At 44.9% G+C, this 13924-nt stretch overlaps 1 protein-coding gene and 1 pseudogene across 2 annotated transcripts in view; one reads left to right on the top strand and one right to left on the bottom strand.

The window, feature by feature from the left end:
- The window catches only part of SRPK1 (SRSF protein kinase 1), an 81518-nt gene extending 79963 nt beyond the window's left edge, over positions 1–1555 (bottom strand). For both annotated transcript variants that reach the window (XM_032409945.1, XM_032409944.1), the window contains exons 1-2: positions 1465–1555; positions 877–937 (exon numbers count right to left, since the gene is read on the bottom strand). In XM_032409945.1, coding sequence (XP_032265836.1) covers positions 877–937; positions 1465–1477 — 74 coding nt within the window. In that variant the 5' untranslated portion in view covers positions 1478–1555. The remainder of the gene's footprint in view (positions 1–876; positions 938–1464) is intronic.
- An 8653-nt stretch (positions 1556–10208) lies between these two features.
- LOC116635815 lies at positions 10209–13619 on the top strand (annotated as a pseudogene).
- The last annotated feature ends 305 nt before the right edge of the window (positions 13620–13924 follow it).

The raw sequence follows: 13924 nt of genomic DNA, 5'->3' as shown, positions 1-13924 counted from the left end.
CTTCCAAGACACTGTGCAATTAAACGTTAGCCGGAGCTAAAAGTTCTTTAGACTAAGCCTCACTGGCAGAAGCCCTCTACTGGGCGTTTCTAAGATGTGACCAACTTTTGTGTTTCCCACAGTAGCGCTAAACCACGGTTATGCATCCTGCTGATAAAGCCGGACATGTGGCACTGAACACACCAAACCAGAATCGCCAACGGTGGGGGCTCAAGAACTCTCCCGTCACTACCGAGAGGCCCGCTCCCGAAGGTACCTGCACCGAGCGCGAGGACTTGAGGTTTCGAGAGAAGAGAAGCAGTAGCAGAAGGCGGCTGCATACACAGTGGTCTGCCCGCACACTGCAGGGCAGGCGACGCGCCGAGCAGGCTCAGGAAGTTGACTAACCCCGGGGAAAGCTCCGTGCCCTCCTTTACGAACGGGAGCGTGTGGGCTGGCAGAGCCAACTGCGGAAAATTCATCTGAGAACTCCCTGCCGGCCTACCGTGCCGACGCAGGAGTCCACTTAGGACTCGGGGAAGCAGGTATGGAACAGTCCACAAACTGATCATGATCTACCAGCTCCGCCCGGAGGCCCACACTCGGGGAGGGGTGCCTCCTCTCCGGAGTTGGGGAGCTAATGTACCGGACGGGCGCTGGTCCTCCGCCAACAGCCCTTTCCAGCAGGCCCGGGGCTGCTAAGACCCAGGCCTGGCCCTCGGCAACATCGGCTCCGTTCCACATGCTTCATTGAGTGCGACCCTCCAAGGCCACTCCGAGGCCATGTGGCCGGGGCCGCGCGGTGCCCAAACCCGGCGCACGTTCAAGAGGTGAAACCGGAGGAGAGGAGGTGCGGGAGGAAATCCAAAGAATGGGATGTTGGGGTACAAGACTCACTTCCTTTGGGCTTTGTCCTTCTTGGCCTTGGTCCTTTTCTTTCGGGCCTGGAGCGCAAGCACTGCAGGAGAGAGGGATGGATGAAGGGCGAATGTGGAGGAAAGGAGGCAACCAGGGTGAGGGTGGAGACCCAGCAGGGGCGCGAGGCCCGGGTGCGGGGCCTGCCTGAGGGGCGGCTCCGGGGCGAGCGCCGCGGCTTCGGCGAGGCGGCCGGCCGGGCGGCGGGCGGCCCACGGGGCGCAGAGCAGCGCCCAGGCGGGGTGCGCCGGCGGGGGCTCGGGCCGCGTCAGGGGGCCGGCGGGCGGGGGTCTGTCTGGTTCGCCGAGCGCCAGGCCCTGCAGCGGCCCCAAGGCGCGGGCCGGCCTGGCGGGGAACAAGGGGCGATGACTGCCGGCGCGGAAGGACGCCCGGGCTGAGGGGCGCGGACCCGCAGCCCAGAGGCGGGGGGTGAGGGGCGGCGCCACCTCAGGGGGGGGGCGCCGGACGCCCGGGGACCGGACTGCGGCGCTTAGGCGAAGCTCCAGCGCTGACCCGGGCCTCGCCCCGCCGGCCGTTGCCCCTCGTGGCGGAGGCCGCTCCACCGCTCACCTTTCCGCTCCATGGCGAGACCGGTAACCGCCAGGCGCCTGCGCACTCGAGTGGCGGTGACTCCCGCTCCCGCCGCGGCCCAAAACCAAGCCCGCGCACACCCCGCCCCCCAGTTCCCGCCCCGCCCCCGCCCCACGACGGCGCGCGCCTGCGCGTTGAGCGCGGAGCCTACCACCTGCTCGCCAGGAGAGGGGGGGCTGTATAGAATCGGGGGATGGGAGGAGGAAAGAACGCCGAGTGTGAATGCTAAAGAGGTGCTGAGAACCAGCTTGGAAGCCTGGCGCGGTCAGGTTCGTTCTTTCTGCAGGGCTCTTGCGCCCAAGGAAAGGAGAAGAGCGTGGCTTTGAGGGTTCCCTGTGTGCTGAGTCAGGGCTTCGCAGCCAACAGGAGCCCGCCTCAGTTTCCTGGTCTGTAAAGTGGATTTAATCAGGCATGTCCCAGTTTCTTTGCTGAGCTCTTGTGGGGGTCAGTTCAGATACTATAGAAAGAAAATGAGGGCGGGCGGGGAAAATTACAAGTGAGAAAGAAAAGAAAGTTGGAGCAGCACAAAAGAAAGCCTGGAAAGAAGGAGCCTGTGACCTTATCCTCACTCTAAAAGTGAAAACCTTAAATAAATGAAACAATTAAAAAAAAAAACCTTATAACTGAATTTTCTCTTAAAATTTCACGTTTATATGAAGGCTCTAAAGGAAGGAAGGGGGAGAATAAAAAGTGTTTTTTCATTTTACCACTTTATCATCTTTTCAGTACGTGATAAATATAGTTGTCTTGTAGGATGTTTTTATACTTTTCGAAGTGCATTATCTCATTTGATATTTATGACAACTTAAAGCAAAATATTACCTCCACTATACAAAGAAACTAGAAGTTGGAGTGTATGTGTACCCAATCTTGGGTGTCCTGATCCAATGATTCAATCATCAAACCCATATTGTAAAGCAAGGTTAGCAAAGTTTTTATGTAAAGGACCGTATAGTAAACATTAAGTCTTGTGGGCCATAAGATCTCTCTCAGCTCTTCAGCTCTGCCCCTGGAGCTCAAAAGGAAAATAGAAAATAGGGGTTGTGTTCCAATAAAGCTTTATTTATGGTCCCTGAAATTTGCATTTCATGTAGTTTTCACATGTCATGAAATACTATTCTTCTGTTGATCTTTTTCAACTATTTCAATCATTCTTGGCTCAGGCCTTAGTTTGCCAACCCCTGTTGTATTTTTTTTTTTTTTTTTAAGATTTTGTTTATTTATTTGGCAGAGAGAGACACAGCGAGAGAGGGAACACAAGCAGGGGGAGTGGGAGAGGGAGAAGCAGGCTTCCAGCGGAGCAGGGAGCCCGATGCGGGGCTCGATCCCAGGACCCGGGGATCATGACCTGAGCCGAAGGCAGACGCCCAACGACTGAGCCACCCAGGCGCCCCTGCCAACCCCTGTTGTAAAGTACTAAAGCTGAACAGGGTGTAAGCTTTGAAGACCCTTTCCCTAAAAGAAGTTAAACTCTATGGGGAAGACAGACAAGTAATTAATTGACTGAGAAAGGAAAATGAAAGTATAATAGTACTGCACAAGTGAAGCATGGGGGGATTGGGCGGGATTTTATTGAGCAAAGTAAGTAATTAAATTCAGCCAGGGAGGAGGCAGCTTTTGAACTGGGTCTTGGGAAATGTGTAGGGTTCCCATAGGTGGAGAAAGAGATGTTAGGCATTCCTGAATGAGAAAATCAGTTGAGCAAAAAGGCACAGAGTTGGAAACTTAAGGGTGGGGGGGGGGCTGGTAATGACTGAAGTGGATCCAGTGGAACGTGAGGCCAGAAATGCAGGTTGGCCAAATTTGAAATTTAGATAATTAATATCTGTTGCATGGAACCTGAATGATAGCATTTCTGGACATATTGCAAAAGAGGACAGCACCTGTTGGCCAAGGAAAACTGCGTCCCAGTTTCCTACCCACTCTACTTGAGAACAAAAGGAGAGTTGGGACAGATAGTGAGGCCCTGGAGCCTGAGGATTCTACTAGCTCAGGAAAACCTCGCGTGATTTAGAAAAGACAGGAGAGCTGTGGTGGCTGATGAAAAGTCCCAGAATTGGCAAAGTACTCTTCCACCAGAAAGTAAACTCTATGAGGGTAGGGACCCTGTTTGGATTTTCCTTGAGGTGTCCTCAGTGCCTAGGATAGTATCCAGCACTTAGGAGGTGCTTAAATATTGTCTGATCAAAGAATAAATGATGTGCAGTTTATGAGAAATTCTGGACGAGAGAGAGAAAACACTGAGTGGGACAATGTGAAGCTGTGCTAACACCCAAATGGGTTACTGCAGATTCATCAAAAAAGAAATAAGTTTAACTTAGCATGATTTTGTCACACCTATTCTGGCTCTGACTGATACTGCTTCTTTCTCTAAGAGCTTACTGTTTAATAACTCATTTGAGAATTTTTCCAGAGTCAATGTCAAGTTCACTGGATTGAGTTCCCTGAATTGACCCTTTCTCCCTTTTTTTCCCCCATTCTCTCAGCATGTTCAGTTCTCCACACTTTTTCTAAAATCTGTATAGTTGTTCATATGAGCTAGTTTGTTTCCCCCCTTTCTAAAGCCTATGCCTTTAAGAAACAAAACAGATGAACATAGGGGGAAAAAAGAAAGAAAGGCAAACCAGGAAACAGACTCTTAACTATAGAGAACAAACAAGGTTACTGAAGGGGAGGTGGGCAGGGGGATGGATTAGGTGGGTGATGGGTAATAAGAAGGGCACTTGTGAAGAGCACTGGGTGTTGTATGTAAGTGATGAACCACTGAATTCTACACCTGAAACTGATATAACACTGTATGTTAATGAACTGGAATTAAAAAAAAAACAAACTTGAAAAAATTAAAAAAAAAAATAAAGCTTGTGCCTTTTTTGTGCTTCTTGCTGTAAATGTAACTTTAAAAATCTCTCCCCACCCTCTCATCCCCAATTTCACAGGGCTTGTCCTATTCTGGATTTCACCCTTCCTCTTCAAGTGGCAGCATTCTTGCATGCATACCCCTCTTGCACAACTGTGTTTCTCAAGTTCTTTTAAAAGTAGAATTATTCGGAGAACTGTTCAGGAGCAGTGTCAGAATTTATTTTCTGAAAACATCCCATTCCCCGTGAGCTAATTTATTAAGACTTCCCTGGGATCTTCCCTAATGCTTCTTTGAAGTTTTTGAAATGTGATCACGTAAAGTTTAGGACACACATTTCATCAAACCCAACATTCCCTACTTTGGTTACCACAAACTCCTACACTTTATCCAAAGTGTTGATCTGAATTAAATCCAAAATATCATTTCCCTTTATAGCTTCTCCTTTGTCTTGTGAGATGAAATGGACAACAGAACAAAGTGAGAATATATCAGATGCTTAATTTTGCAGATTCCCAGTAGATGTCTGCATAATTGGAGAACCCCGACAGAATTTTATATAGTTTTGTGAAGTATATTGGGAAAATAATTATATTCTAGGCTGGAGTTTCAGGAATCACATGGCACGTTCAACAGAAGAATTGAAGAGAATTGAATGAAAGGATTGAGGTGTGGGTAGGGTTAAGGGAAACCAAGAGGGAATGGTGAGGCATCCGAGGACTAGCAACAGTGGGAGTCTTCACCACCCCTAGGCCTGAAGGGACAAGGGGTGGAGGTGTTAACCAGAACCCAATAATCCCTTATATATTAGTCTGCTTAGGGCTGCCATAACAAAGTACCACAAATTGGGTGCTTAACAGAAATGTATTGTCTCATCGTTCTGGAGGCTAGAAATCCAGGTGTCAGCAGGGTTGGTTCCTTCTGGGGACTCTGAGGGAAGGATCTGTCCTCTATCCTTGGCTTGTAGAGGATTCTGTGTCTCTTTATATTTTCTTCCTTCTATGGGTGTCTCAGTCTGTGTCCAAATTTCCCCTTTTCATAAGGACATCAGTCACACTGGATTAGGACTTATTCTAATGATCTCTTTACTTCTAACTCCTCTTTAACTTTAACCTCTGTAAAGATCCCATCTCCAAATAAGATCACTTTCTGAGGTACTGGGGGTTAAGACGCCAATATATCTTCTCTTTTGAGGGGGGACACAATTCAACCCATATCAGAATTGTAGTGATAAGAAAGATCTGCCGGAGGGCAGCTGTACTCTTTGGTAAAAGGATAACCACTGCCCAGCAGGGAATTCAATGCCCAACTTCTTACTCCTCATCCTCTCAGGCTAGCACCTCCCACTGACTGAACCAACTGGAAGTTAGAAGGCAAGAGTGCAAGCCAGCCTCCCAGGGCACAGAGAGGGTGGAGAAGGGTGGAGGGCTCATCTGGAGGGGCAAACAATATCCAGCACAGCCTGTCTGGGCAGTCTAGAGGATACGCCCAAAGTGCCTAGCACTTTCCAAGCAAGTAAGTCAGCTTTTTGGGCTCCCTGGACCCTGCAGAGGCTTGAGAACAGAAGCTGCGCGGAGATAACCCCCTTTCTGCCTTTTTTTTTTTTCTTTCTATAAAAGCTTAAGCTTCACAAGGAAATTGTGCTGGAGTGAAGGGTTGGGGAGGGTAGGGAAAAGAATAAAAACCTTGACTTGGTGGAATGGGAAACTAAGTAAGTTCTTTGAGGTCTCAACTCTGTCCTTTTGGGTGCTCTGCCCACAGCAGGAAAGTTGGAGGGGAGAGGAGATTCTCTAGCAATGAGGAGGTGACAGAAGTTGGTGGTTCCAGAGGCAGGTAGAGCCCTTGCTCTGCTCCCTGCAAGTGCTCGGGGAGATAGCAAGATGTTGCAAACTGAAATGAGCTGATCATGTCCAACTCTGCGTCTTTTTTGTTGGTAACCATACCCGCCCGAGAAGTTTGAAGCGGTGAGGAGTTGCCTGCTCCTCATCCTCACTCCCAGAATATGAAGAAAAATGTTGCAGACTAAAATCTGCCCTCCCCCCCCCCAACAACCTTTGTTAAGCATTCATTAGCAGGCGGGCACAAAACAATTCCTATGCCTCTAAGTTCTTTGAGGTCTCTCTGTCCTTTTGGATACTCTGGCCACTGCGTGAATGCTTTCCTGCTTTACTCAAGGTGGGGTAACAGATCACAGAGGCAGGACTCCGTCACCCACAGAGGCAGCATCAGGGAACCAGAGATGGAGTCTCCTTTATAATTCCTTATGCTGTTCCAAACCTGATCAACACGAGGTGTCATCAGACTCGTGAAATGAGTTGCCTATTAATTTGTGTAATGGATGTTATTTAAAAAAAAAAAAGTGGCCGTTGGCAGAATTTGCGGTAATCAATGACTCTGAAGCCCTTTGTCAAAGCCACCTTCCGATTAGAATGTTCGCAAGCCCCTCCTGGCAGGGGAATCACAGATTAGAGTGTAAGCTGCACCTGGGTGTAAGTATAAGTAACGAGCACCTACAGATGTTATCCGGTCTTTGCCAGAAGTTTTAATATGCCCAAGTATTTTATTTTGGAAAAGGTGGATTCGTTTCTTGAAAAATGCCAATTAAAAAAAAAAACAAAAACACAGGAGTCCAACACTAGGGGAATGGTTAAAAAAGTTCATAGCACATCCCCTCTAGATGAGTTGCCAAAACAAGGACACATCGAATCCTCTCTAAGATTCTGTAAGTACCAGAAGAACATCCTCACCTAGAGGATCTATCTGTAGAATGATCTAGAGGATCAATCTTACCTTGATTCCAGGGGGGAATCCCAAAATATTTTAAGGCAAATTATAAACTTCATGAGGTGGAGGCCAGGCCAAGATGTTCTGCTATACTAAATATGTTCAAGGGGCTGTGCAGACTTGGACAAGAAAAATAATGGACTGAAGATCAAAAGTATTTTCCCTATTTTCTGAGCAGTGCATAAACCTCCCCGGCTCTCATGGGACCCCAGGTAGAGGAAGTACATAATGTCAGGGATTTAATTTCTCCAGCTTGGCAATCTTAGGGTCAGAGCAAAAACAGTGGTAGGAAATACATAGAAATGGCTTATGCACTTGAATTCTGATTTCTACCTGCTGCGCAATGTTGAATCCATTTTACTTTTCCTTCTTTCAGATACTTTCCACCATGCTTACCCTCGTGACAAACATTTATTGAGCATCCAGCTGCAGGCCAGGGCTGTGAGAAGCGGAGGAGGGAAAAAACCAACGCTTTGCCCTATGGGACTTAATAGCTAACTCATATAATAATTACTGTTTACTAGACACTGTTGTCCCTCAGCTGTCAAACAACACTACCAAATTGGTGCTATTATCATCATCTCTGAGAGATGAGGAAACGGAGGCACAACCAAGGTCACCCAAGCTAGTAAGAGGCAGGGTTTTGAATCCGGGCCATCGGACTCTTGAATCCACACTCTTGGCCACACACCATATCACCTATCTCGTTTAGTGGGGGATGGACATATAAATAGTTCACACAGTGCATGATGGTAGAAGCGCAAGGTACCATGGGAGCACAAAAAAGAGGCCCACTTAGCTCAGGATCTGAGGAAGGATGTCTCTCTGGAATGAGATGACACCTGGACAGCGTTGGGAAGCATGAAGAGGTGGGAGCTGGGAATAGAAGAGAGTGGAAAGGAAACGCCAGCCAGATAAGACAGCATGGTACTGGGGAGTGGGGCGGGGGAGGGCATAGGCACCACAGAACCACTGGAGAATAAAATGCAAGGGGGTGGATGGGAGAGAGTTGGCTCCTGACGTGTTTGTTGGGCCTCTTCTATGTGCAGGACTATAGCAGGGCTAGAGCATCTAAGGAGCTTGAACTTGAAACTTCCAACATTTTGCTCCCTTACCTGCTGAAATAACTTTTAAACTACCACCATGCAAAACATTCAACGAACTAGAAGCAAACGCGTACTTCATCAATCTGACAAAGGGCATCTATGAAAACCCGACAGCTAACATCATATTTAATGGTAAGAGATTGAATGCCTTCCCCCTAAATCAGGGATAAGACAAGGATGTCCATTCTCACTGCTTCTATTCAGTAGTGTACTGGAAATACCAGCCAGGGTCACTAGGCAAGAAAATTAAATAAAAGCATACAAACTGGGAAGGAAATTGACACTTTGAAATAAAAGTGTTACATCAGCTTTGAATGCCAATTTGATACCCACCATCATCCATTAATATATGTAAAAAAAAAAAAGTAAAATCACTTTGTTAACTACATGAAAGTTTACATTACTCCTTTTTCTCCTTGAACTTGTGTTTCTAGTCCATTTTACTGTCACAGAAATTTATCCTCAAGTGATATAATGTTATGCTTTAAAGTCTTTACTGAAAGTTGAAAATCGAGCTACCCTATGACCCAGCAATTGCACTACTGGGTATTTACCCCAAAGATACAAATGCAGTGATCCGAAGGGGTACCTGCACCCCAATGTTTATAGCAGCAATGTCCACAATAGCCAAACTATGGAAAGAGCCCAGATGTCCATCAACAGGTGAATGGATAAAGAAGATGTGATATATATATATACAATGGTATACTACTCAGCCATCAAAAAAATGAAATCTTGCCATTTGCAACGATGTGGCTGGAACTAGAGGGTATTATGCTAAGTGAAATAAGTCAATCAGAGAAACAATTATCATATGATATCACTCATAGGCAGAATTTAAGAAACAAGGCCGAGGATCATAGGGGAAGGGAGGGAAAAATAAAACAAGATGAAATCAGAGAGGGAGACAAACCATAAGAGACTCTTAGCTATAGGGACCAAACTGGGTTGCTGGAGGGGTGGTGGGTGGGAGGATGGGGCAACTGGGTGATAGGCATTAAGGAGGGCACGTGATGTAATGAACACTGGGTATTATATAAGACTGATGAATCACTGAACTCCACTTCTTAAACTAATAAAAAACTGTATGTTAATTAATTGAATTTAAATTTAAAAAAAGGAGGTATGAAACAGGAATAAAATCTCACCTGGGCAAGAAAATAACTGCAAAATACTGGAATTGGAAATAAAATCCAAATGATTTACAATGGGGAAAAAAAGTCTTTATTGATCATCCTATCATACTTCTCTACCACATAAATGTGCGTTTACATTGAAATTTAATTTAAAAAAATTTTAAAATATTTTATTTATTTATTTGAGAGAGAGAGAGAGAGAGCATGAGCAAGAGGGAGAGGAAGAGAGAATCTGAAGCAGACTCTGCGCTGAGTGCAGAGCCCGATGCAGGATTGATCCCACAACCTCGCGATCATGACCTGAGCCGAAACCAAGAGTTGGACACTTAACCTACTGAGCCACCCAGGCACCCCTGAAATTTAATTTAAAAACATTTTCTGGGTGCCTGGGTGGCTCGGTCATTAAGCGTCTGCCTTCGGCTCAGGTGGTGATCCCAGGGTCCCAGTGGGAAGCCTGCTTCTCCCTCTCCCGCTCCCCCTGCTTGTGTTCCCTCTCTCACTGTGTCTCTCTCTGCAAATAAATAAATAAAATCTTAAAAAAAACACATTTCCTGAGATCATAATCTTCTAAAAACTTTCTTACCTGTTGTTACAAGTATTCTTATTGCAGGATTAATCAAAATAATGTATAGCATCATTTTTTGATAAATGAAATTTTATTGCAAATGCATCTCAGTAGAATGGTAGGTGATTTTTCTCAAAGAGTCCTGTGTCATTCCATTTCTAATTTTTTTTAGTAGTGGCCAAGAAAACTGGCCCATATAAAACAAGTAGATGGGAATAGTAAGGGTTTTGCTATAGTAATATAATTCTCAGATTATTGTAATCATTTATCAGCTGATGATTCCAGGAGGTCCTTATTCAATTTTGTCAAAATCAAATAATGGGAAACCATCTGACTTGCAAAAAGATGTGTTCATTCAAGTCATTCAAGTTATTTACTTTCTCAATCCAGACACCAGTATTTCAATATGTCCCTTTGTTTGGACCCCTGAAAGGAATTCAGTCTCGGGGCAAAAGTTGCCAGATACTATGGGCTTGTGTTTTTCCATGAGAATTTACAACACATAGTTAAAGCCCTTCTTTTCTTTTTCTTTTTTTAATTTTATTTTATTATGTTATGTTAGTCACCATACATTACATCATTAGTTTTTGATGTAGTGTTCCATGATTCATTGTTTTCGTATAATACCCAGTGCTCCATGCAATACATGCCCTCCTTAATACCCATCACCAGGCCAACACATCCCCCCACCCCCCTCCCCTCTAAAACCCTCAGTTTGTTTCTCAGAGTCCATAATCTCTCGTGGTTCATCTCCCCCTCCGATTTCCCCCCTTCATTTCTCTCTTCCTACTATCTTCTTCTTTTTTTTTTTTTTTTTTAACATAAATTGTTTATTTTTTTTGGGGGGTAAGGTTGTTATTTAAAAAGCTTTCACAAATTACAGCGCTCACCCAAGCGCACACCCTCCCCAATGTCCATCACCCAGCCACCCCATCCCTCCCACCCCCCACCACTCCAGCAACCCTCAGTATATTTCCTGAGATTAAGAGTCTCTTATGGTTTGTCTCGCTCTCTGGTTTCATCTTGTTTCATTTTTTCTTCCTTTTCCCTATGATCTTCTGTCTTGTTTCTCAAATTCCTCATATCAGATCATATGATACTTGTCTTTCTCTGATTGACTTATTTTGCTTAGCATAATACTCTCTAGTTCCATCCATGTCATTGCAAATGGCAGGATTTCTTTTTTATGGCTGCATAATATTCCATTGTATATATATACACCACATCTTCTTTATCCATTCATCTGTTGATGGACATCTTGGCTCTTTCCATAATTTAAGCCCTTCTTTTCTAGTAAAAGAAAAATACACCTGTCTGAATTAATCTGCTGGCTCAGATTTAGCTCCAAAATGGCATTTGATTACGTAGCATGAAGGCTCTATGAAACCACATTCAACATTATTTGAAACATTTGATCTATATTTGGCTTCTACAGAGGATAAAGATAAGCTTAGAGAGAGAAGGTGCCTAATATTACGGAAGGGGTTGACACCCCTCCCAATGCCCAAATACATACACTGAAGCCATTGCACAGGTTAGTTCAATATATTAACTGGGACCAAAGTTAGCTCATGGAATGCCTGAAATAAGTGGGGACAATTTTGCCATTTCACAAGCTAATTGTGACTCAGAAGAGGACACAACCACCCTGTTTTGCGGTCATGTAGGCAGAAACAACGTCAGGTATCTGGAGGCACCTGTGCCCACGTTAACCTACTGGGAGCTTGGGAAGTCTATCCACAGATTGATTACATACACTGCCTCATGTCGGACTTGCTTCGGATTACAGGTGATCCCTGTTACTGGGGAGTGATGGGCCGTTACAGAGCAGAAGCCCCTCTTGAAGGGAAAGCTGCAGGCATATTTTTGCTCAGGGACTCTGCACAAGAGGACTACCTCTTCTCTGTAAGCTTCTGTCCCTACAGCGGATCCCTGCATGCCCAAACCGAACAGCTGAACCACAACCTTGGTTTTGATGTTCATGACCTGTGTGTATTTCACTCCTCCGCTGTAACAGGACTTTTGGAACATTAAAACAATCCCAGTTCTTGCATGTGTTTTGAACCACTGCTTCCCATATCACAGGAATTTCCCTTTTAGCCTGCAATGTATCTGCCATGCAGTAATCTGCAGATGCACTACATGAAATGGAATTGATGGACTTCCTTTACCATCAATGTTACAGAATTTTTTAAAAGAATATCATTACATGGGGGGCCTGGGGGGCCTGGTCGGTTGGGTGTCAGACTCTTGGTTTTGGCTCAGGTCCTGATCTCAGGGTGCTGAGATTGAGCCCCACGTCAGGCTCTGAGCTGAGTGTGGTGTCTGCTGGGGATTCTCTCTCCCTCTCTGTGCCCCTCCCCTGCTTGCGCTCACTCTTAAATAAATAAATCTTAAAAAAAAAAAAGGTATCATTATAAACAAAAAGTTAAGAGAGAACTCTTCTGTTCTCAAAGGGCATTAACTAGATCTGCTTTTATGTGCATCAGAGAGTCCACCTATAATAAGCACACATGTCCCTTTAGGCTTTTTTCAGTACAATATATAAGCTTGGTGATAGTATCTGTCAGATGTGATCTGCGGTTACTTACATAAGTGTGGTGCCTATTGAGAATACAGAGAATAAAGCTACGGGTACAGGTGTTCGGTAAGGCTACAAAAATATTTTGCCGATTTAACTGACAATTTGGTTTTTAACGTCTTCGGTAATTGAGTGAGACAACTCTGGGGCATTTGCTATGAAGAATTCTATTTCTTACCGAAGAGTGAATTACTAAGATTGGATGAGTATTTCAACTTTAATATTTAAGTTTTTTTTAAAGAATTTTTCTATGAACTTCTGAAAGCAGCGATGCTTGTAGTTATGTAAATTAAGATTTGAAAGTCCAAAAAATAATGACTATCTTCCTTTTAGAAAAAAAATGCAATTTTCTGGCCACAAGGGCATAGTGGCGTTCCCTTACGTGTTGATATAGTTTATATTCAGTCTCCTTGTCTCTTCTGCAAAAGGTACTGTTTGTAAACCAGGTTTTATAAATAATAGTTCTAAAATTCCAGATTTAAAAGGTTGGTAGTAAAATTTTATTGATAGGTTAGGTATTAATGAGTGTAATGAGTGCTTTAACTTAAAACAGACGTTTGGGGCCCTGTAGACGCTACTGCCCCGGAGCCACCCACACCAGCCGGCCTCCGTCAACCCCATCATGGTGTTCCTTGACATCGCTGGTGAGGGCGAGCCCTTGGGCCCCGTCTCCTTTGAGCTGTCGGGGGACAAAGTTCCAAAGACAGCAGAGAACTTTCATGCTCTGAGCACTGGGGAGAAAGGATTTGGTTATAAAGTTTCCTGCTTTCACAGGATTATTCTGGGATTTACGTGCCAGGGTGGTGACTTCACGTGCCATCATGCCACTGGCAGCGAGTCCATATATGGGGGAAAATTTGATGATGAGAATTTCATCCCGAAGCACATGGGTCTTGGCATCTTGTCCATGGCAATTGCTGGACCCCACACAAACGCTTCCCAGTTTTTCATCTGCACTGCCAACACTGAGTGGTTGGATGGCAAGTGCGTGATCTTTGGCAAGGTGGAAGAGGGCATGAATATTGTGGAAGCCATGGAGAGCTTTGGGTCCAGGAATGGCAAGACCAGCAAGAAGATCACCATTGCAGACTGTGGACAAATCTAATACATTTGACTTGTGTTTTCTCTTAACTACCAGACCATTCCTTCTGTAGCTCAGGAGAGCACCCTTCACCCCCATCTGCTTGAAATATCCTATAATCTTTGTGCTCTCACTGCAGTTCTATGGGTTCCATATTTTCCTTACTCCCCTCCAAGTCTAGCTGGATTATAGAGTTAAGTTTATGATTATGAAATAAAAACTAAACAACAGCAACAAAACACACAAAAAACCCAGACATTTGGAATAGCTGCTGCAATGTAATCCTGTGTGTGATTTTTTTTTTTAAGATTGTATTTATTTATGAGAGA

This window comes from Phoca vitulina, unplaced genomic scaffold (assembly GCF_004348235.1).
Source record: "Phoca vitulina isolate PV1807 unplaced genomic scaffold, GSC_HSeal_1.0 scaffold11, whole genome shotgun sequence".
Taxonomy (NCBI): Eukaryota; Metazoa; Chordata; class Mammalia; order Carnivora; family Phocidae; genus Phoca; species Phoca vitulina.
This window is presented reverse-complemented; position numbering and strand designations above follow the sequence as displayed.